General features: G+C 38.5%; 1 protein-coding gene across 3 annotated transcripts in view; it reads left to right on the forward strand.

Annotated features, from left to right (window-relative positions):
• Positions 1-24,413, forward strand: part of Tek (TEK receptor tyrosine kinase) — a 130,564-nt gene that overhangs the window by 83,371 nt on the left and 22,780 nt on the right. For 2 of the 3 annotated variants that reach the window (XM_063252174.1, XM_063252168.1), the window contains 7 exons: positions 3,229-3,516; positions 7,556-7,855; positions 9,551-9,705; positions 11,155-11,365; positions 13,696-13,806; positions 15,746-15,936; positions 16,445-16,558. In XM_063252174.1, coding sequence (XP_063108244.1) covers positions 3,229-3,516; positions 7,556-7,855; positions 9,551-9,705; positions 11,155-11,365; positions 13,696-13,806; positions 15,746-15,936; positions 16,445-16,558 — 1,370 coding nt within the window. The remainder of the gene's footprint in view (positions 1-3,228; positions 3,517-7,555; positions 7,856-9,550; positions 9,706-11,154; positions 11,366-13,695; positions 13,807-15,745; positions 15,937-16,444; positions 16,559-24,413) is intronic. The other variant, XM_063252170.1, reaches the window with a different exon arrangement.

A 24,413-nucleotide genomic window follows, 5' to 3' on the forward strand; every position in this document is an offset into this window, starting at 1 on the left:
CTCTTCAAAATAGCTGTCCATATCTTCACACATATTGAAATTAAATAATACAAAACAGATTAAAATCAATCACAATAAAGAATAAAAGTATTACTGGACTTCACAACAGGATGACAGGAAATCAGCAATTACTACCATAATGTCTCGTTTTCTTCAAAGTAGCTGTTCATTCCATCGCAGGTAATAAATCAACCCTTGTAAACTCCTTAGAAGTTCTAGGCATGTATAAGCCCTTACATGTACATCTACCCTTTCTGTATTAGAGGGAAAAAGAGAACCAAAATAAAACAAATTAACGAGAAAGACAAGAAACAAAAGGGACAAACAGATTACAATAATAAAAAGCCCGAAACAATGACAATACAGACTTTCAAACAAGGTGGTAGGAACATATCTAAGGTTGTTATTTTGCATGGCTATCCTCAAAGGCGTTACTCAGATTACCTAATAAAAACGTGCAAAATTGATCCGGTCCTATGAATGTTAGTTTTTTTGTTCCAAGAACTAATAGAACTAGTAGCACAATCAGCCCAGCTATCTCGAGTGTGTATATACAAATTTGTACTTTTTTCTTTCCCCTTCCTTCTTTTCTTCCTTGCCCTGAGTTATTTTTCCCCTTTGAGCAGTTTCTTACCCTTTCACAATATTTATTGACAATTTTGTATCTTATTTACTCTTTCAGTTTCTTACACTAGGGAGACAATATGCTATTTACACATGTGAGTTTGATTTATTTCACTTATGAGTGTGGTCTCATGTCACATCCATTTACCTATAAAAGCCTCATTGTGAGCCTTCTTTATTGCTGAGTAGTACTCCATTATATAAAAATATCACATTTTTTTTTTATCAGTTCCTCAGTTGATGGGAATTTGGGTTGTTTCCAAGATTTAGCTATTACAAATTGTGCTGCTATAAACATAAGTGTACATATATCACTGTGGTATGATGTTTTCAATTCTTCTGGGAATATGCCCAGAAGTAGAATAACTGGGTCAAAAGGAACTTCCAATTTTAGCATTTTGAGAAATCTCCAGACTGACCTCCACTGTGGTTGCACCAGTCTACACTCTCACCAACAGTGCAGGAGAGTTTCTTTTTTTCTTCCTCACAGCCTCTCCAGCATTCGTTATTGGTGATTTTCTTGATCCTGGCCATTCTTTCTAGAGTGAGAGTGAATCTCAGTGTGGTTTTATTTAATGACCAATGATGCTGAACATTTTTTCATGTATTTCTTTGCCATTTTTTTCAATTATTCTTAATCTTTGGCTTAAATCATCAATCCCTTCCCCAAATACTCTCTGGCAATGTGGCAGAGAGTAACATGCTTAGCATTTGTAGAGTCACTCTGGAATGAAACCCAGTGCCATTTTTGCAGTTTCTAATAGCTGTGGGCTTTGGGTGGGCCTAATGCCGCTGGCCAGGTCCTTTGTTTCTCCCTGGAGCTCCTGACGCTAGGGCAGGGATAGCCAGTCTTTTCATGCTTTCATGTTTTCATGATAACAGTCATCCCACCGGGACACCTGGCCAAGCTTCACCACCACTGCTCTAAGGGCTTCCCCTCCCCGGACCCTGAGCTGAGCAATCACACTGCTCCTTCTTTGCCCAGTATTATGGCTTGTTTCTCCAACTTCTCTGTCCTTCTAATCTTCATGTCCGTTCCTTCCCAATCCCAGAGATTACTCCTTTTCTCTCTCTCTCTCTCTCTCTCTGTCTCTCTTTTCCAAGTTATTTTCAAGATGTCTGGACTCTGGGTCTGAGGGTGGCTGGATTTTGCCACTGATCGCTGTTCCTCCATTTTAAGTAAAGACCCCCTGTGACATTTTAATACCACAGGTATGTGGTTCCTCTTTTTGTTACCATGGCTTTTTGTAAACCATTGTAATAATCTAAAATTTTATCATAGCATGAGGGCTGGGGGTTTAGCTCAGCTATGTAAGTGCCTGCCTGGCAAGCACGAGGTTGTGAGTTCAGTCCCTGGCATCTAAATAAATAAATAAATAAATAAATAAAATTTTATCATAGCATGAAAACCAATTCTGTCCCCTAGGAGTGATGACATTGCCACTGAGAGTGCGTGGATGAGAGGATTCCTCTTTCATGTTTTGAAAGCACTTTATACCTGAAATTTACAAATCAAATACTATTATTAACTGAGAACACAGACTCCTGCTTTGTTTACTGACACAAGATGGGAGAAAAAGAGAGGAGAGAGGAAGGGAACTAACATTAGCAGTGCCCCTCATACCTTTCAAGCATTTTCATATCCCTGCTCCCATTTATTTCTCCTGCATCTGTAAGATGAGTATTTTCATTTTATTTTACATGTGAGGTTGGAGAGATTATGAATTTTCTCAAGGCTAAAATACTGAAGTGATGGGTGCGTATCTCTGACAAAAAAGCATAAACTTTTTCCTTCCATCTGCCTCTTTGGGGACCCAGGTGTATGTGAGTAACTAAGCATAGGCAGCCTGTGATTATTGTGATACCTGGTTGTGATCAGTACAGGGCTACAATGTGCCCTATTTGCACAACTGCTATGATATCTGAAATTCTATCTTACAGGGAAGTGACTCCTTTAAGACGTATTTCTCAAAATGGCAACAGAAACACTCAATAATCACCCACTGTCTTACAACTTCCGAAGTTTATTATTTTAATTTGTATGTTTTACTCCTGTCTTTTGATAATTGTAGACATGATTTTACCAAGATGCAAACAAAACTTTTACTCATGTAATATAAAAATTTTTGTTGGGATTTCATGCTCCTTTTTAATTATCTATTTTAACCCGTGATACATTAAATAATTTCTTACTTTGAATATTCATGGTTCTTTTAGTTGTTCACCATTACAGTGCTATAGTGAATCTCTGTGCACATAGATCTTCCTGTTCCTTTAGAATATTTCTTCAGGATAAATCCCTGGCAGTCAAATGTTAAAGCCCAAGTATGTGGTCACTTTTAGGGCTCTTGAAAGAAATATTTCCAGTTTACTCTTCAGTGGGGTTGTATTCCTGTATTAAAATGACTCAGAATCCATGTTAGAATCATTGCAAAGATTCGATATTTTGGTAAGAAAAAATATAAGACTGCTACTTGTGCTGCTTTGACAGCTTATGGAGTTGTATGTTACTCTAGAAGCTAAAGTTACTCTTTCAAGTTGACCTTTGGGTTTGACATTCCTCCTGTCCTAGATAGAAATAATGATATTTCTGATTTCTTCTAGGCCTTCCTCCTCCCAGAGGGCTCAGCCTCCTACCAAAAAGTCAGACGACGTTAAATCTGACCTGGCAACCAATATTTCCAACGTCAGAAGATGACTTTTATGTCGAAGTGGAGAGGAGGTCTGTGCAAATGAAAAGTGATCAGCAGAATATTAAAGTGCCAGGGAACTTGACTTCAGTGCTGCTCAACAACTTACACCCCAGGGAGCAGTACATCGTCAGAGCCAGGGTCAACACCAAGGCCCAGGGAGAGTGGAGTGAGGATCTCACTGCCTGGACCCTTAGTGACAGTAAGTACCCTGCGCTGCTCTGGCCTCAGCTGAACATCCGAGTACTGTCCTTGGACTTAGAATTCGTCACTTCAGAACCATGTCTTAGAAATCATAAAAGTCAGCTGTGAGTGAAAGCTAGTTGATATTTACCTAATCGTTTTAGAAACCTGCACTATGTAAGAAAACTCCTGTGGATTTGTAATGATTGCAGCAGGACTGTGCTCAAGCTTACCTTCCTTTGGTATGGAGTTGTTTATTCAGTAGGGTAGAATCATTAATGAGTTCTCTCAGGGTTGTTATAGTTTTTCCGTATAATTGTGTGTCTGTGTGTATATTGATGTCAATTAATGATGGATGAATCTTGTCTAATTTTAAAAGGTAATTGACTTTGCTTGAACACCCTTCAAAACAGTTCTTGAGAAAATATACATCAGAGTAATAAAACAATATTCCTTTAAAATATTCCTTTAAAAATATTCTGTATTTTGAGTTTTTCTGTATTTCAAATTGTTCATTTAAAATTAGTTCAAACTACTTGAATTCCTTTTAGTACTTATTTTTCATCATTAAACAGCTTTATTTTGCTTCACTGGATAATAATTGTGTTCAAGCATCTTGGAGCTCTTGGAAAGATGAAGTACCTCTTGGTAACACCACTTACACTTAGGGTCACGTGGACCCTTGCCAGCCCCAAAATCTGAGCTTCTCTTCTTCAGCTGGTTTTCTGCTTCCCCAGTAACAGGTGTAAAATTTGACTCAGTGTCTCTCTGGCCGACTCTTTGTATCAGTGATTAATGAGAGTCTGGACTACTTTGTTAGTCTTTAGGATTGTGTATTATTAGGATTATTAGGATTAATTGTATATTATAGGGATTGTATATTATTCATATACATATCATATATGAATAATATATATTCATATTATGAATTATATACATATTATATTATATACATATTATATATTATATTCATATAAATTAACATATAATTGAATTATATACATATTATATTCACATGTCATATGTATATACAAATAATATATAGAGATGCATACATGAATAATATATATAATTATACATATATATTTCATACTATATATATGTATACATGCTATGAAATTTAGGAATTTCAGAATAGTGCATACTAACACAACAAGTTTTAACATTCTTACCACCCAGAATTAACAACTGGGAATTCTTTGTCACGCTTTCTTTCAGCACTTTTAATAACACTGCACAATTACATTAAAAGCCGTTTTGACTGTCTTCCCTATCCCATTTCTATTTCCTTTTCCCTAGAAGCAACCCAAAACATAAGTTTATTGTACATCTTTCCAGTCATCATGTAATCAAATCTATAGAGAGGCATAACTGCACATAAACCACTCTTCCTCCTTTTCTGAATAAGCATGGTTTCCATGTTAACTTATTTAGATCTGATGTATGCCTTTTACACTGTTGTGTGGTTTCTATCTTATGAATATCTTATGAATGTTATCTATACCCGCTTTCCCTTTAGAGCCAGGCTCTTGTCGTGTAGTCCAGGCTGACCTTAAAGACTGTGTAGCCCAAATTTATAGTCCTTCTGTCTTACCTCTTCAGCGCTGAGATTACAGGTACCCACCACTGCACTTGGCTGTACATTCTCTTTTAGATGTACGTTTAGGTTACTTCCACTTTCTTAAAATCACAGAACTGTAGTGACTGTGTTTATGCATGTCCCCATGTGCATGGGTATGAGAGCTTTTCTGAGGAACACGTCCAGAAGTGAAATTCGTCGGCAGTGCTCCCCTAAAGCAACTGCTCCATGTGTGCTGTGTCAGGGTGTGTGAGCGCTCTGTATTCCCTCTGTTTATAGCACTTGATGTGGTCTACTCTTTTTTAGTTTTGACCGTTGTAAAACTAGATAATGATATTTCTTTCATCTCATTTACTTCATAATTAGCAAGGATGAGCATGTTTTCTTGTGCTTACAGACCATTTTTGTTTTCTTTTGATATAGTTGTTGATGTAATTTGCTCACTTATTATAGGTTATATTTATTAGTGATTAAAAAAACATAATCTGGGTATTAATCTTGTTGGGTTCATTGTATATATATTCTTCTAAGCCATGGGTTTTAGCTTTATTTAGGATGTCTTTTACTCATAGATAGCATATTTATATAGATCCAGACCTAACAATATTTGACATCAATATTGTAAACTTTGTATTTTGGAATTGTTCCTACAGGGTCATCAATAGGTTCTCTGTTCTTATTTTATTTTATTGTGGGTCTAATGGAGTTTTTGGTTTATGTATTTTGATCTTAGGAATGCTAGTTGGGCATGCAGTATATTTTAATATTGTTTTAAGCTTATTTATTCCAATTGGCAAAACTGATCCCAACACCATATATTATATAGTTCCTCTGATGACATATGCGTAGTTCTCATATTCATTTTGGATCTATTTCTTAACTCTGTTCTCTTCCCATGATTTGTGCTTGTTCCTCTGCCCTTTCCAGGCTGTGTAAATTGATAATTTATTTGTGAGATGTCCTAACAACTGTAGGATGAGTCACTGCTTTTCAAAATTATCTTGTGTTCATTTACTATTCAGTACAAATTTTACTCTCATTAGGATTATACACTATCAGAATCATACCATTAACCAAATGCTAGTTAGTAGTCACTGAAAGTGGGCCTGCTTTGGGTGACGGGGTGGGGGATAGTGGTGTGTGCTGGAGGGGGTGGTAGGAATGCTGACATTCACAGGGTGAGAATTTTCTCATGAGTACCTGCCCAGGTACGCTATCTCAGGGCCTTGTGCACGCTAGGCAGTTGTTTGCTTGTGAGTCACATTCTCAACGCCCAGAAGGTCTGCATGTGGAAGCATTTTTGTGAACAACTTCTCTTCCCTTCTAGCTTTTCCCTTTAGGAAAGGGGTTGCGGGGAGACTGCAGGTATGATTCTGTGCATGTCATCTTTGCACCTAGAAACTCCTCCCCTCCGCCCCGCTGTCTCTCCCTTCCTGCCTATGCCCATGAATGATGGAATCTCACTTTTTCCCAAATCCTCATAGCATTTTGTCTACGAAATTCTTAGCATGTTTTCTTATGAGAATAAACTGACTTGCATGCTGATTTGTAAGTGCATTTAGAGCAAAAACAGGCCATAACACAGTGGCTTGTCTGTGGCTATCGGGCCAGACTGCTAGTGTGTGAGCCCTATTTCTTCTGTTTAGTAATGATATGACTTTGGCTGAGTCAGTTAATTCTACTGTGTCTCAGTACTTATGCTAAGACCATGAAGATAAAGACATAGGTTAATACATAGAAGGGCCTGGAATGGTGCCCGACATGTTGTAAGCATCATGTGAATGTCAGGTTTGTAATCTTCCATTCCTTCCAGTGTCAAGAACAGTGTAACAAATTTGTGGAGTAACAGAACTTTTAGAGCCTTCATTTAGTATAAGGAGACCAATAGGTGATATATATGTTGTCATTTTCCCTGTCTGTGCCCTTTTTTGAAGTCTCAGGAAGTTCAGTGGTCACTACCCGTGGACTACAGTTACCATCTGAGAAAACATCTCTCTGCCCATTCATGGTATATAATTATCTGTTATTTTCTTGTTGCTGGGATGGAATATCCAACACCCACAAAGTAAAGGAGGAAAGGTTTATTTTAGGTCACAGTTTGCAGAGATTTCACTCCATAGTCAGTTGGCTCCAGGGAAGGTGTCATGGTGGAGAAGAAAGAGCTTAAGTCATGGCAGACAAGAAAGAGCAGCCATCAAGACAGAAGACATGCTGTTCCAAGTCACGCCCACAGTGACCCCCTTCTTATCAGGCTTCACCTCCCATCCTCATGCTCACCTATGTACCCACCAGTGGACTACCCCAGGATCACACTCCCATGATTAGTCTCCTCCCAAAAGCCCACCCATGAGGGCCTCAGGCTTTGCGGGGAACACTAGATATAAGTCATAATGATGATATGACGTGAACCCTTTCTGAAAAGCACAATAATTTAAGAGTCGTTAGTATATAGTAAGTGAATTCTCTTTTAAATTTGTAGTTCTCCCTCCTCAACCAGAGAACATCAAGATCTCCAATGTCACAGACTCTTCAGCTGTGATTTCTTGGACCATAGTGGACGGCTATTCTATTTCCTCTGTTATCATCCGTTACAAGGTTCAGGGAAAGCATGAAGACCAGCACATCGATGTGAAGATCAAGAATGCGAGCATCACTCAGTATCAGCTCAAGGGCCTGGAGCCGGAAACAGTTTATCATGTGGACATTTTTGCTGAAAACAACATAGGATCAAGCAACCCAACTTTTTCTCATGAACTGACAACCCTCTCAGAGTCTCAAGGTTGGTAGAGTGGACCAGTATTTATATAAGATTATTTTTGGACAGCATGGGGAAAGCTCCACTTCTGTAAAATACTTTACTCCATGTTTGTATTATGTGACGTAATTCATTGTTGTAATAGGCTTTACCATCTCTGTATAGGTCCTTAAATTCAAAATACTCCTGAATAGGATACTTCTTGATCCATTTTCTGGTATTAAACTTTGAATAAATTACAGCACGTCCTAACCAGTAATCTAAGAAAATTTTATGGCATTTGAATTTTGATTTTGTAGAGAAAGAATGGGAACCTACTTGTAAAGGCAGAGATGTGGAGGCTTTGATGGAGGTTTTAAGAACTACATTCCACCCTTTTTCAAGATGAACTCTTCTTTTGAACTGGACGACACTACATATTCTGAATTCTATTCCACTTTTCTGGTCCAGGTTATTAGGTCCCTGTGTCTACCTCTAATCCCACTTTAGCAAACTCTCTGAGATAGACAGAGATTCTCCTAGAGGGCCAAGCACACTATCCCCAAAGTTTGTGGCTCATAAAACCTGTTGAACGTAATCTGGTGAACTGGGCCCCAGTGTAGGTGGGCTGCAGACTTAGGTTCAACTTCAAGGCTGTGAAAAGAGTGCCCTCTGTCCCTCTGGAATGTGTAATGTGAATATTACTGGGACATAAGTGGAGAGACAAGTTTCACAAATTCATGATTTGAACTAGAGTCTACTTTTGTAGGCAATTGTATAGCACTCCGAGCTTCTTGGTCTTCTTGTAGATAACCTAGAGTTTAAGAAATAAAATAAAAGAAGCTGTGTTTTCCTTGCTAATTCTGAAGCATTTGAAATGTCTGAGGAATGATGTGTCAGTCAGTTATGTACAGAGCATCATAGTTTTCAGATCATACTTAAGTGCCTCATTTTGATGATTACTATTTTTTAGTAAAGTATATATTTATACTAGGTACAAGCAATACATAAAATACAAAGAGGAAAAATTTGAAATAAGGTATAATAAAACAAAGACCTCTTGTCATTCTAGACATCTGTATATGCACAGTACACAGAGATAGAAGGAAACTAAGTACAGACCACATTTAAGAAGATTGTTATCTATGTATATTCTTAACAAAAATATTGAGGTTAGCCTCATTTGAATTTAAGGGAAAGAAGTTGAAAGATTACACCATACTCTTTAATAGTTTATTTTGACCTGATCCCTAGTGCTTTTTCCTTTTTTTCTAATTCTTACCTCCCTTAGACATCATCAGGTTTTCTTCATCAGTTCTTCACAACTCAGAAAACCAGAGAAAAAGGATCTTACAGACTAAGATCTTAGGGTAATAGAATATTTAGGCATTTCTGGGAGCATTGAGATATAAAGTGGCTTAGTCACTCTCTCAAAATTGTTATTTTCAGTATTATGCAGTAGTATTCATCTACTTAGGACCCTCCTTGGAATTAACAGTTGAACAAATTATAGCTACAAATGGATAGCACATTTAAAAGTGCATTGCATGTTTAAAAAATAATCCTGTGATGCAGACTCCTTTTCTCTGAGTTTCAGAAATAAATAAATAGCCCTGTGTTAAGTGTCAGGGCTGGGGCTGCTGTGCCAGTCCCATCATATCGCGTCTTCTGTCACACATAGCCTTGGCCCATCGGTCTCCCTAAACTAACACACTGCTTCCCCTCTGTTCCCCTGTTTAGTCTCAGCAAACCTTGGAAGTGGGAAGATGCTGCTGATAGCTATACTGGGCTCTGCTGGAATGACCTGCTTGACAGTGCTGTTGGCTTTTCTGATCGTGCTGCAGCTGAAGAGGGCAAGCATCCAAAGGAGAATGGCCCAAGCCTTCCAAAACGTGGTAGTGCCTCATCTTCCTACTCTCTGATAAGTGCAAGTCCACATACAGGCAGAACCTTCACTTTAAGACATAGACTAGGAACTTTACCTGCAAAGCACATAATTCCTATTGGCAAGTCTCCTTTTCTCTTTGCCTTCCACCATCAAATGGGGGATAAATAGAATGACTATGTAATTTCTTATCCAAACAAGAACAATACTGAGAGTGGTCTTAATAATTATGCAGGAAATTAGTCCTGAGACAGGACTGCCCTCTCCTCCTCCCTAAAATGAGACGTACAATTGTCTTGGTGAAAAGTCATCTGAGGAAGTAATCCTGCTATAGGATGAATTGGTTGTTTTTGGTAAGGAAGCCATGCGGGTGACCAAACCTCAGTCTGATAAATAGCAACCTTTCTATTCATAGTTCTCATTTCCTATCTCATCACACCCTTCACATACGTGTGAAATTATACACACAAGTGTGTCTTTTCCTTTCCTGTGCACCCTTCAGTCTGCAGTTAGAGTTGGTGGTACTGCCGCATTCTTTTTCCTAGGAATTTTGACCACTAGCAAAGAACACACTTTATTTAAGAGCCACTCCTTTTGAGTCATTGTAGTTTAACAGACATTTCTGTAGTTTATGATTTTGAGGTTTTAAAAATTAGTTTGTACCTGATTTTATCAATACTTTATATAAAATACTGAGGGCAATGACATGCTTCAATGAGGTACACCTTCCTGTGTCCAAATCTCCAAGGTTCCCCCCCATACAGAACAAGGGGAACTTCAGTGTACGACTCCATGCCAGAGCTGGCTCAGCTGGGTCTGTCCTGGGAGAGGAAGGGCCAACAGGAGGGTTGGCAGCCTGGAGCTTGTCATGATATTAGTGCTTCATCAAGATACTGTCATGAGGCATTTAATTCAGGAGAACAAGAGACGTGTTGCTGAGTTTTTTCTATGTCAGTCATCCCAGAACCTGAAAGGGCTTACGAGCCTCCAAACTTTAGGATGAGAGAGTGAGAGAGCAAGCGAGAGAGTCAAGAGCAGGCCAGGGGCAGGATGATGCTGCACAGGCTCTCTCTAAGACAGGTCCAGGGGCTGCTCCCTTTATGAGCTCTGCATTATTTTCCAAATCAGACCCCAGCACAGTGAAAAATAAACAGTAGCTACACTGGGAATGGCAGGCGTGTGGCAGGAATGTCTCGTTCTCACCTTCCTCAGCTTTTGCAGCACTGACAGCTGACACTTTCCTGAGCAAGGCCTGGGTTTGTGCCTGTGCGGTTCCCTAGGTTGCACGCTCATCAGTGTGGCTGTGTGAGATGAAATCTATTTCTATGTCCATTCTAGAATTAGATATCCTTTTTTTTTTTTTTTTTTGGCCTGGAGTGGGTACAGACAAGATGATATTGTCACCTCAGAATGACAGCAAATCCTGACACAAAAATGATATAAAAAACTATTTTTCCAGAGAGAAGAACCAGCTGTGCAGTTCAACTCAGGAACTCTGGCCTTAAACAGGAAGGCCAAGAACAACCCGGATCCCACAATTTATCCCGTGCTTGACTGGAATGACATCAAATTTCAAGATGTGATTGGGGAGGGCAACTTTGGTCAAGTTCTCAAGGCCCGCATCAAGAAGGACGGGTTACGGATGGATGCGGCCATCAAGAGAATGAAAGGTCAGTGCTACACTGGCAGCCTCTCATGAGGGCAGGAAGAAACCCTGACTTCCTGTTGAAAGCCTCTCCCTTAAACCAAAAGTTGGCTTGGGGTCAGGTGAAGCTGCTGTGTGGAGCTCAGGCTGATGCTTCCTTTGAGATCAAGCCTGTGATTGCATCAGGGTGGAGATACGCGGCCAGGGGCCATAGAAACACCAATTTCTCAGTTTCTAGGGATTTCAAATGTTGAGTCTTTGTCATATACTGCTGACTTCTAGGGAGCATCTGATATAGTGTCAGAATTCACTGTGCATCAAAATCACCAGGAAGGATCACTGAAAAAACAACAGGTCATTGGGCCCACTCTAAAGTCTCTGGAGAATGGAGAAGTCTGGGAGGGGCCAGAGAATCCTGAGCTCTTGTGAGGTCCCACTTGATGCTGATCCCATGAGTTCAGAGCCACGTACTTTCAGGGTTATCTGCATCAGGATTCCTTGAGGCATTGTTAGAAATGCATCCAGTTGGCCTTCACCCATCCTCAGTTCTACTCACTCAGACTTCTTGGTGGCACGTGAGAATCTGCTCTAACTGGGTCTTTTCAGTAGTTCTGTTTGCTCAAGCTTGGAAATCACCAAGCTGATGTCCGATTCAGCTGTGTTCACCTCAGGACTGCTCAGTACCTATCATAGAAGACTGAATAATAAACATCTGAGCAAGAAGAAAGATGAGTTTATTTGTACACCATCTTTCCTTCTTGTATGAAACAGCAATTATGCATGACTTGGTTGTGAAGCTGCCTACTGATTTCACAGAAAATGTGCTTGAAAAGCAATGTATTTGAATGGAGAAGGCGGTTAGCTCCTGTTGCCCTGTGGCTCCATCTCAAGGCTCTCTGAGGCCACTGACAGATTTTCCTTGCTTTCTATTGCAGTATTGGGTCTAAGAGGAGAATTAATCTAAATCTTCATAGATTTATGTGTTTTCTGCATTGTTAAAAAGACCACACCAGGAAAAAAAATAACATTATGTATGCTTAGAGTCAGTTATATGTTTTCTTAAAAATATAAACAAAAGCCTCAGTTAGAAGCTACAAATCCCTTTTGTGTTCTGTTACATTTAACGTAGAAAGTTTGGAGGAAGCACTGAAAATAGAGGGGTTGGGGTGTAGAATCTCATGAAGTCAGTTTGTACCGGGATCTGACAGGAGGCTGGTTTTCTACCTCTTCATGTGATGAGGTAAAATTGCTTAACCAGGCACAAGAGCAGAAGATTTTTGCAGCCAGAATGATTATCCAAAGACAGTTACTGAAGTAAGGGTACAACCTCATTGTAAAGCACCTTACTTAAAAATACACTTGAGCAGGACACTTGAATTTGAATTTACTGTCAGTCAGTCTTACAGTACGGTTGTACCATTAGCGCACCTGAGATGTTACTACAATCTCTAAGCATGTTCCAGTATACCCACCTGTGCCCTGTTTCCATCCCTTATTCCCCCAAAATGTTATTTTTCTAAAAACAATTATAGCACACTGTCCTCGTGCAAGTCAGTGTGTGCATCGGCCGGTGGCCTGGCGCCTGGCGGCTCTCCCTTTCTCAAGTGTCAGTGAAGAAACACAGCAAAAAAACTAGAAAAGGGAAGAAAAATGCAGCTCAGTTTTCTGACTACAATGTGGCTTTTATAAAATGTTACTGGGCATTGGGGCTGGGGATTTAGCTCAGCGGCATAAGCGCCTGCCTTGCAAGCAGGCAGTCGTGAGTTTGATCCCTGGTACCGATAAAAACGAAAAAGACCAAAAAAAAAAAAATGTTGCTGGGCTTTGATTTGTTTAGCAGTCGTGGTTTGTTAGAAAGTTAGTGAACATTATGAAATAAAGCTTTATTGGTAGATGTTCTCCCAGAAGTTTGGTTCTCTTCCTGAGCTATTTCTGGATGGAAGATTTAGCCAGAAGAACTAAAGTCTAAAGATGGAGGCAGTGCTCCGTCTACCAAGTTATTTCACTATGTTTTGGAGAATTAAACTAGGAAACGATAGAGTATTGGTTCTCATGCTTACTGGATTTTGCCCCCTGAAGGTCCGTGTCTGGCTACATTTTCGGGTATCTAGTGGGTAGAGGTCAGGGTTACAAATAAACATTCTTCAGCCCCAGGATAGCCCTAAATAACAAAGAATTACAATTTCAAAGCCAGTAATCCTGAGGCTGAGAAGCTCTGCTCTGCAGTAATCTCTGTGGTTGGAATAGTTTTTCAGACTTGTGACTGAGGGCACCAGATGGGCCAGGAAGCAAGAGAGGACACTGCTTCTGAAAACCATAATGAACAGGGGTCATAACCCTTGATTTCCTTCCCAGAATATGCCTCCAAGGATGATCACAGGGACTTTGCAGGAGAACTGGAGGTCCTTTGTAAACTTGGAAATCACCCAAACATCATCAATCTCCTGGGAGCCTGTGAACATCGAGGTAAGATGTCCTGTTCTTGTTTTTCCTGCCAGACTTCTTTTTCAAACAGGCACAATTTCAATACTAAAAGTAGGAGAGATAATCTTAAGAATATTACCTCATTTTTAAATTTGTAGAATGTCTACCTGGCCCTGTTTATGGATTGTGTTAAGGTTTCCTGTCTTTGGAAGGCATGTGTCAAAACTGGACCATTTGGCCCCTGCTGGGGTTCAGCTGTGTTATTACCCAAAGTGTACAGTTGCCCCTACTATCACTAACCTAGAGGTTTTCTCAATCATTATTACTGCGAGGAGGGCGTATGGAGCCCTTCCCACCAGAAAGCACGGAGTGCAGTGGCCCTTCTTGTCACTTTTCATTGTTCCTCAAAAGCCAAGGAATTGGCACTCTGAATTGTTCATACGATGAAAGCCAACAGTGCTCTGTAATGTGAGAGCTTTGGTGATGTTTGGATTAATAAAACAATAAGCTTTTACATGAGAGTTCTTTGCTTTTATTCAAAGTACTTTCACATACAATTAGATTAGAGCTTTACAACAACCGTATGTTACACATGCTTTTGAATTTATGAATTCAAATGTTTTTGAGTACTTGCTATTGTAATTTGTGCGATGAGCATGAGTGACTCGGTCAGTGAAAGTGTTTCATGAGTTTACCTCTGCGTGTTAAAGGTTTATAGTTCTGAAACTATATTTAATTTCTCATGGAAAAGTTTGCTCTCATAAAAATGCTCCTGCAGTCATTTATAAATTTGACAATCTTTTGTTGACTTTACGGCAAAACATCAACAAAAGAAAAGAGATTACTTCCATTTCCTCAATTTATTAAACTAAAAATATGGATGCTTTAAACAATACATTATTCTGTGATCCAATAAGGGTATAATTCTGAAAGCTGATTATGTCCCTTAGATTAAATAATGATGTAATGATATTTATTTTTGAGCAGTTTCCTGAAAACAGAAAAACTAGTGTGGGACAGAGTAAATGCCGGTTATGAAAGTTAGGAAACAAAATCCGCCAATAGAAAAACATATATTTAAAAATTCTGCTCTACCATCATAATGTTATGTTAGCACATAATTTGCCTTTAAAATTTATACTGCAGTAAAATATGAGAGCGTGCACTCACACCAGAATTTTGGCCATCTCATAGTAAAACAGAGGTCAATGCTAGAAGATATTTTTTTTTGCCAGAATATCAATTTTTAAAATTATCTTTGAAGTTCATCATTAAAAATTTTAAAATTATGGCTTACCAAAAAATTTCTCCCTTAAAAAATAATAAATCACTTCGCTGCTCAGTGACTGTAAATATTGATTTTTAAAAATCATTATAAAAAGAAAAAAAATATGGAATAAAAACAAGACAATATACCATTACTTTTTCTAGAAACATGCTTTTCTTAAAAGATTCAGTTTTCTGGTTTTTTAAAGCAACAGTTGAATTTCTGAAACTACACTCGGCTGGCCATGGCTGCTTGGCTATATATGTTAAGAAGGCAGAGGAGAATGTCTTCCCAAATGAATAATCTCAGGAAAAGGTAGAGGCAAATTAGAATAATGTGCCTGGCCCATGTTAGGTTTTTGATGAACACTGAATAAAAATTTCAAGGGAATATGGAGAAAATGGTTTAGATATGGAAGAGAACGCTTTAAGTATTAGCCAGTGGCAAGAGGCATTTCAGGAAGGTGATGCCAGCCCACATTTGGCAGGAGCAGAGAAGGGAGCCAGACCCTGAGGAACCGAGTCCAAGCCCAGTCCCTGTGGAGTGTTGCAGGAGGATGTCACTTACTTACTTCCTGCCTATCCCCAGAATTACTGGGTCGGTACCACTGCGTGTGCTTCTCTGAGATGGAGTGGAGTCTGTAAGCCATTCCCAAGGACCACGGCACATTGCACTCTACTTGCTGGTCAGCTGATGTCCTGCCTTTCCCCACAGGCTACTTGTACCTGGCCATCGAGTACGCTCCCCACGGAAACCTCCTGGACTTCTTGCGTAAGAGCCGCGTGCTGGAGACCGACCCTGCGTTTGCCATCGCCAATAGCACTGCTTCCACGCTGTCTTCCCAGCAGCTCCTGCAGTTTGCTGCAGACGTAGCCCGGGGGATGGACTATTTGAGCCAAAAACAGGTCTGTTCCGAGGACCTGCCTTTGGACATCTTTCATCTGGAGTCCTCGACTTTCGTGTTTGTGCATTCTTGCCATGAACCTCTCTTCTTTAATCTCTCCTTATAAACTGCCTAATTTTAATTTGTTTGTTAATATTTCATCTACTTGTGGAGAACTAAAAGTCTAGATAAGTTAGATAAATATGACGCTAGAGCATATTTATCTGGCAGATCTGTCTCAGTTTGCTTTACCTGTAACACACAGTAACAAGGCACTGCATGACACCTGGAAGGTTTAACGACATGGTCTTTTTCGGGATTTCCACCCTCTCTGAAATACTTTCCTTAAGATGTGGTGGGTCCTTTGGCAGAAGCTGAAGGTTTGGAGAGGTACCTCCATTCTTGGGACCTTTTAAAATCCTGTTTCATAATATTATTTCTCTTCCGTTTCTTGCTGTTAGAGTTTAGTGCTAGCAGAATAAAGGAAAATGCAAATATGTGGAAAATAAATTACTGTTTTAAAATTTCAGTTTATCCACAGGGACCTGGCTGCCAGAAACATTTTAGTGGGTGAGAACTATCTAGCCAAAATAGCAGATTTTGGATTGTCCCGAGGTCAAGAAGTGTATGTGAAGAAGACAATGGTGAGTAGTGAGCACTGTGAGCACTGATGCTGCTGATGTACTTTGCAAGGGACCCTCCCTCCCGTGGTAGCTGTTTTCTTAGAATGCCGTTGTTCTAGGTGTCTGCGCATCCGACTGTATGTGGTAGACTCTGTCTGGCCCAGTGAACATTCTTTCAAGTTTTGGGTTCTGACCTGATAATGACCTCCATATTACCAGTGCAGGAGGCTCATACATGTGGCCATTAACTCAACCCTAGCAGTCCAGGGTGTCTGCTCCACGTCCAGGCTGGGACCCTTGTCTCACTCAGAAACTTCTGAGGTGGTCTCACATCCCCCTTTCATTAACAGCAAACATAGCAGGGAAAAAACTTTCAATACTCCCAAATCAAGGAAATGTACTAATGATTTCCTAAATTACAAGGAGGTTATATAGAGAAATTAATAAATTCTGAAGGTCCAAATAGGATTTCTTCATTAAAAGTTCTCCTCAAGCTCAAATCACATCCCCTAAGACCCACTTTCCCCCACAGTTGTATTTTATCTTCAAGCATAAGGCCCTAACCACAGTATTAAACTGGACCTTTCATTTTGGTGCTCATTCTGGAGATACCATTCCTTTACATGTTGTGTTGTGCTGTGCTGTATTGTGTTTGATTCCATTACCCCGTCTTCACTGGTGGGCAAAGACAGGCAGGACTTTGGGGTGATGAGGACTGTGGTCTTTGTCTGTGTCTAGCAGGCCTTTTCCAGTGAGGTGGCTGCTCCTTTTCTGGGTCTAACAAATGCACTTGGGCTCAGCACTTTCCTGGGTGTGCCCCAGTTGTCATGAGATACAGAAGGTCTTTCCACTTCTGTGACATTATCTCTTAGTAATTTTCCTTTCTTTGCAATATATGATAGTTACTGACAAAGTAGAAATTATACTCAAGAATTTTTTTCAAAAGGAAAGCAGCCATAATTCATGCCTTGACGTTCTTTTTCTTTTTTAGTCTTAATGCTTTTTTCATAGCATACATTTTTTTTTACAGTTATAAGTTCTGTGAACATGTTCACTTAATTTTTCCACTTTTCTATAGAAGTTGAAAATAAAACTCCTTTAATCCTGCACATCGTCCTGGAGTCTCATCACCATGAGCACTTTCTAAGCCAGAGGTATCTCCCTGAGGACCAGCTTACAGGACAGACTTTCTTCCCTAAATTGTCGGACTTTACCTACTTCACGCAGATACTCCTTCTTGGAGAGGAAGGGCTTGTCTCTCATTCACCTAGGCCAGCTCTCCTGGCCCCTCAAACTTCCTTCACAGCATCCCTTTCGTTGGGTGTAGGCATTTCACATAAGGAAGAGGGGGATAATGCAGCCTGGGTGATGGCCATGTTGATGACCTGTGCTTTACTTGGGTGATTTCCTAAGATATAGAAGGCCACCACGTGTGTGTTTGGCCTTTCAGAGAGGGCGAGAGTTTCTTGGAGAGCTTAGGAGGGCTGCTGAGAGGGGCTGCATGCTGATCAGGTCTCAACTCTGTTTCAAGTCATGTGTTCAGTGGCAGCCTGGGACTGAGGAGGAAGGGCAAGAGAAGGGAGGGAAAGAGATGAAGGATTGGAGAAGAGGAGGATTCCGGTGAGGAGGGTCCAGCACAGTAGGCACCATGTGAGAACAGAGTGACTACATTTGCTGGTCCAAGTTTTAAATCTGTATCCGTATGTTTGTGAGGCATGATAATTACATTAATTGTGGGGAGTCCATACATCATGTGACACATCTCAATTCTTTGTATGTCCTCTTCTCCTATGACCCCATCTCTTGGCCTTTTCCCATTTATAAAATATCCATCTCCCTGTTCTTTATTGTCTGTCTTTTACTTTGCTCTTTGATTTATTTACTTTGGGTTTTCCATATAAGAGGAACCATATGGTATGTAGGCTGGTCTGTCTGATTTATTTCACTTAACCTTATGGTTTCAGGAGTATTGATTTTCCTACAAAGGACTCAGGTTTTACTCTTCTTTATGGCAGAGTAGTTTTCCATTGTGTTTACCACATTTTCTTTATCCATTTATCTGTTATGGACATATAGGCAGCTTCTAGGATTTAGCTATTATGAACTGTGCTGCTATAACTATGAATATCACTGTAGTGTGATGTCTTTAATTATTTCCAGAAGATACCTAGTAGAGGAATTGCTGGGTTGAATGGAATTTCTGTTTTAGTTCTTTGAGGAATCTCCACACTAATTTTCTTAATGATGTGCTAGTTTCCATTCCCACCAGCAATGTAAAAGGGTTCCTTTTCCCTGTAACCTTGCCAGCATTTGTTTTTAATTTGTTGTTTAAAATTTATTTTTGTCTTTTTGAGACAGGGTCTTGCTATGGAGTTCAGGCTGGCCTTGAGCTCACTCTGTAGTCCAGGCTGGTCTCGAACTCTCAAGGATCCTCCTGCTTCAACCTCCCGAGTGCTAGGATTGTACATGTGTGCCACCACGCCCACCTGCCTTGTTTTCAGTTTAAAAGAAAATAAATAAGTTTATTGGTACGATTTAGATTACATAATGATCACATCCATGGTAGGGGATTTGTACCAGTACATGACACATCTTGATCTTTTTTTCCCATTTCCCTTCCTGTTTTCAACCTCTCTTCCACTCCTTATTTACAAAGCTTTGTTTCCATTTTTTATCTCATTTTTTCTTTCCATTCCACCCAATTCCCTTTTCCCATTGAACAATTACTTCCTATTTTTCAATATGTTATACATTTTGGTTGCTATTTATACTTTCAGCTTCCTCACACCAAGGAGACAATGTAATTTTTATACATGTGTGTCCTGTTTATTTCACTTAAAGAGTATGGTCAAGGTCAATCCATTTAACTATAAATGTCTCAAGTTTATTCCTTCTTTATAGCTGAGTAGTACTCCATTTCATAAAAAAACACTTTAAAAATTTTCCTCAGTTAATAGACATTTGGGTTGCTCCCAAGAATTAGCTATTACAAATTGTGCTGCTATAAACATGAGTGTGCATGTATCACTGTGGTATGATGTTTTCAGTTCTTTCAGGAAGACACCAAGAAGGGAACTATCAGGATCAAATGGAAACCATAGTCCTCTTTTTTGAGGAATCTACACACTGATTTCCACAGTGGTTGAACCAGTCCATACTCCCACCAACAGTGGAAAGAGTTCTTTTTTCTCCACAACCCCACCAGCATTTGTTAGTGGTTGATTTGTTGCTAATAGCCATTCTTTCTGGAGTGAAATGGTATCTCAGTGTTGTTTTAATTTGCATCTCTCAAATGACCAGTGATGTTGAAGACTTTTTCTTTTCTCTTTTTTTTTTTTTTTGCAGTACTGGGGATTGAACTCACAACCTCACCAGGCAGGCGCTTATGTCACTGAGCTAAATCCCCGGCCCCTGAAGACTTTATTACTTTGCTCTTTGTACACCTGGGAAGTGTCTATTCATTTCATATGCTCATTTTTGGATTGGGTCTTTGTATTAGATGAGGTCTGATTTTTAAAAATTCTTTTATATGTCCTAGATATTAGTCCTTTGTCTAAAGAACAACTGGATAAGGTTTTTTCCTACTCTAGGATTATCATTTCACTCGGTTGGTGAATTCTTTTGCTGTACAAAAACTTTTTAATAAAGTAGATCCCAATTGTTGATTCTTTGTGGTATTTCTTGTGCAGGGCTTTGTTCATGAAGTCCTGTCTACAACTATGTCCTCAAGAATTCTACCTATTCTCTCTTCCCATTGATTTAGTATTTGTTTTAATATTTAGACCTTTGATCCATTTTGGTTTTAGTTTGGCGCATGTTGATATAAATAGGTATAGGTTAGTTTTTTGGCATTTGAAAAGTCAGTTTTCCTAGCACCATTTATTAAAGAGGCTTGCTTTCTTCCAGTAAACATGTTTGGTCCCTTTGTCAAGGATAAGATGACTCAGTGTGTTTAAAATTATTTCTGCCTCTTCTAATCCATTCTATTGACCCTGAGATCTGTGAGGTTTTTGCTAGTACCATGCTGTTTTTATCATAGTAGTGCTGTAATATAATTCAAGTCAGAAACTGTCATGCCCCCATAGATGTATCTCTCCATTTTTTGATGTCCTCTTTGATCTTCCTTTTTAGAGTACTGTAGTTTGCAGTGTAGAGATTGTTTATTCCTTTATTAGATTGACTCCTCAGTATTACATTTTTTGATGCTATTATGAAAGACGTAGCTTCCCTAATCTATCTCTTAGAAACTTTATTATTTTTATACAGGAATGCTACTGATTTTTGAGTGTTGACTTTGTATGTAGGAATGAATAAAAAAGATGTAGTATTTTTATGCAATGGAGTACTACTCAGCTATAAAGAATGATCACATTAATATATTTATAAGTAAATGGATGCTACTTGAGACTAGATGTGACTAAATCTAATTATAAAATTTAGGAGTCTTTTGGTAGAGTTTTTGGGGTCTTCTATGAAGAGTATATCATCTGCAAATGATGATAATTTAACTTTTTTCTTATTTTTTAAAATCTTTTTTTAAAATTTCATTTTAAAAAGGGTAAAACTAAACATAACAAAACAGAACAAAGTAGATCACAATAAAACAATGTAAGAGACACAGATTTCAAAGCAAGACAGCAGGAGATTTTCACCGTCTATCATAATGCCTCTTGTTTTCTTCTAAATAGTTGTCAATATCTTCACATACAATGAATTCATACAACATAAAATATTATAAAACTGATCAGAACAGGATAATGAAGGCATTTTAGGTCTTCAAAACCAGACAATAGGGAAATCAACAATGGCTGCAATAATGTCTCTCATTCTCTTCAAAATAGCTGTCCATACCTTCAAGTATGTTGAAATTAAACAATACAAAACAGACTAAAATCACTCTGAAAAAAGAATAATAGTATTGCTGGATTTCATAGCATGATGCTATGGAATCAGCACTGGGTATCTTAGTGTCTCTTTTTCTTCAAAGTAGCTATTCATTTCATCATGCATTATATAATCAGTCCTTATAAACTGTATAGGAGAAGTTCTATGCACATATGAGTTTCTACATGTACACCTATCCTTTCTCTATTAGATGGAAAAACAAAACAAAACAAATTCCTAGAAAAACAAAAAAGACAAATAAATAACAATAGCAAAGAGCCCAAAACACTGATAATGTAGGCCTTCAAAACAAGGTGGTAGGAGCATAACTAGGGTTGTTATTTTACATAATGATCTTCAAGAGTTCCTCAGATCACCATACAATAATATGCACAATTGTTCCAATCCTATGGATGTTAACTATTTTGTTCCAAGAACTTACAGAATTTGTAACACAATCATCTTAGCTATCATATTATCTAGTCTCAAGTAGCATCCATTTACTTATAAATATATTAATGTGATCATTTTTTATAGCTGAGTAGTACTCCATTGCATAAAAATACTATATCTTTTTTATTCATTTCTCAGTTGATGGGCATTTAGGTTGTTTCCAAGAGCTGGCTATTACAAATTGTGCTGCTATAAACATGGGTGCACATATATCACTGTGGTATGATGCTTTCAGTTCTTCTGGGAATATGCCTAGAAGTAGAATAGCTGGAACAAATGGGATTTCCAATTCCAGGTTTTGAGGAATTTCTGGACTGACCTCCACAGTGGTTGCACCAGTCTTCACTCTGACCAAGAGTGTAGAAGAGTTTCTATTTCCTTGCAGTCTCTCCAGCATTTGTTGTTAGTAGTTTTCTTTATCCTGGCCATTCTTTTTGGAGTGAGATGGAATCTCAGTGTGGCTTTCTTTTGCATTTCTCTAATGAGTAATGATGATGAACATTTTTTCATGTATTTATTTGACATTTGTATTTCTTCATCTGAGAACTGTGTATTCTTCTTAGGTGCCCATTTTTGGATTGGGTCTTTGAATTTTGGGAGTCTGATTTTTAAAAATTCTTTATACGTTTTAGACAGAAGTCCTTTGTCTGAGGGACTGTTCATTAGGATTTTTTCCCTATTTGTGGGTTTTCTTTTCACTATGCTGGAGATTTCTTTTGACATGCAGAAACTTTAATAGGATGTGATCCCAGTTATGGATTCTGTGAAGTATTTCCCATGCAGTTTGATTCTTGGTCATGAATTCTCTACCTACCCCTATGTCTTCAGGATTTATAATTACTTTGTCTTCCAACAGATTTAGTGTTTCTGTTTTATTATTTAGATCTTTGATCCATTTAGACTTTAGTTTAGTACATGGTGATAGGCATGGATCTAGTTTTAGTTTTTGGCATATAGAGAGACAATTTTTCCAGCACCATTTATTGAAAAGACTATCTTTCTTCCAGTGGGTATGTTTGACCCCTTTATGAAAGATAAGATGGCTGAGTGTGTTTGTAGTTGTGGTTCTATCTTCTAACCTATTCCATTGATCTTCAGGTCTGTTTTTATTCCAGTACCATACTGATTTTATTACAGTAACTTTGTAGTATAACTTCAAGTCAGGGATTGTGATGTCTCCTGCCTTGCCTTTGTTGCTTAGAACTGCCTTTGTTATTCTATGTTTGTTCTGATTCCAGATGAATATCAGGAGTGATTTCTCTAGATCTGTGAGGTATGGTAGTGGCATTTTGACTGGGATTGCATTAAATCTGTATAACAATTTTGGGAAAATGGTCATTTTCACAATGTTTGTTCTTCTTATCCATGAACAAGGGATGTTTTTCCGTTTTTTGAGGTCCTCTTCAGTTTCCTTTTTCAGGGTATTATAATTTTCCCTGAATAGATCTTTTACTTCTTTTGTTAGATTAATTCCTAAGTATTTCATTTTTTGGTATGCTATTGTAAAGGGTGTGACTTCTCTTATTTCTCTCTCAGTGTTTTTGTTGTTAGTGTATAGGAATGCTATTGATTTTTGAGTCTTGACTTTGTGTCCAGCTACACTGCTGAATTTATTTGTTGTGCCTAGGAGTCTTTCAAAGAAGGTTTGAGGGTCTTCTATATAGAGTATCATGTCATCTGCAAATAATGATAATTTAACTTCTTTGTTTCCTGTCATTATCCTTTTATTTTTCTCTCTTGTCTAATTGCTCTTGCTAGTATTTCCAGCACTATATTGAATAGGAGTGGTGATACGTGACATTTTTGTCTTGTTCATGATTTTAGGGTAAAGGCTTTCAGTTTTTGGCCATTTAATATGTTGATGGCTGTTGCTTTGTCATAAATGGCCTTTATCATATTGAGGTAACTATCATCTATTCCAATTTTCTGTAAGGTTCGTATCATGAATAAGCATTGGAACTTATCAAAAGCTTTTTCTGCATCTATAGAAATGATCATTGTTTCTTATTTTTTGCTCTATTGATATGGTGGATTAAATTTATTGATTTTCGTATGTTAAATCATCCCTGAATTCCTGGGATGAATCCCACTTGGTCATGGTTTATAATTGTCTTGATGATTTGCTGCATCCTGTTTGCCGATATTCTATTGAGAATTTTGTATCTATGTTCATTAGGGAGATTGTTCTGTAGTTCTCTTTTTTGGTTGGGTTTTTCTCAGGTTCTGGTATTAGAGTAATGTTTGCTTCCAGGAATGACTTAGGGAGGATTGCTTCCCTTTCAATTTCATTGAAGAGTCTGAGGAGTGTCAGTATTAAATCTTTGTATTTCTTGTAGAATTCTACAGTGAATCCTTCTGAACCAGGGCTTTTCTTTGTTGGTAAGGATTTAATTACATTTTCAGTTTTGTTAATTGAATTGGGTTATTCAGCTGTTTTATATCTTCTTGATCCAGCTTTGGTAATTCATATGTTTCTAGGAATCTGTCCATTTCTTCTGTTAGCAAGCCTCTGATAGTACTGGTTTTTGAAACAGGTGTT

The sequence above is a fragment of the Cavia porcellus genome, unplaced genomic scaffold, assembly GCF_034190915.1.
Source record: "Cavia porcellus strain 051 isolate PalLab524CR breed Dunkin Hartley unplaced genomic scaffold, mCavPor4.1 scaffold_1, whole genome shotgun sequence".
NCBI lineage: Eukaryota > Metazoa > Chordata > Mammalia > Rodentia > Caviidae > Cavia > Cavia porcellus.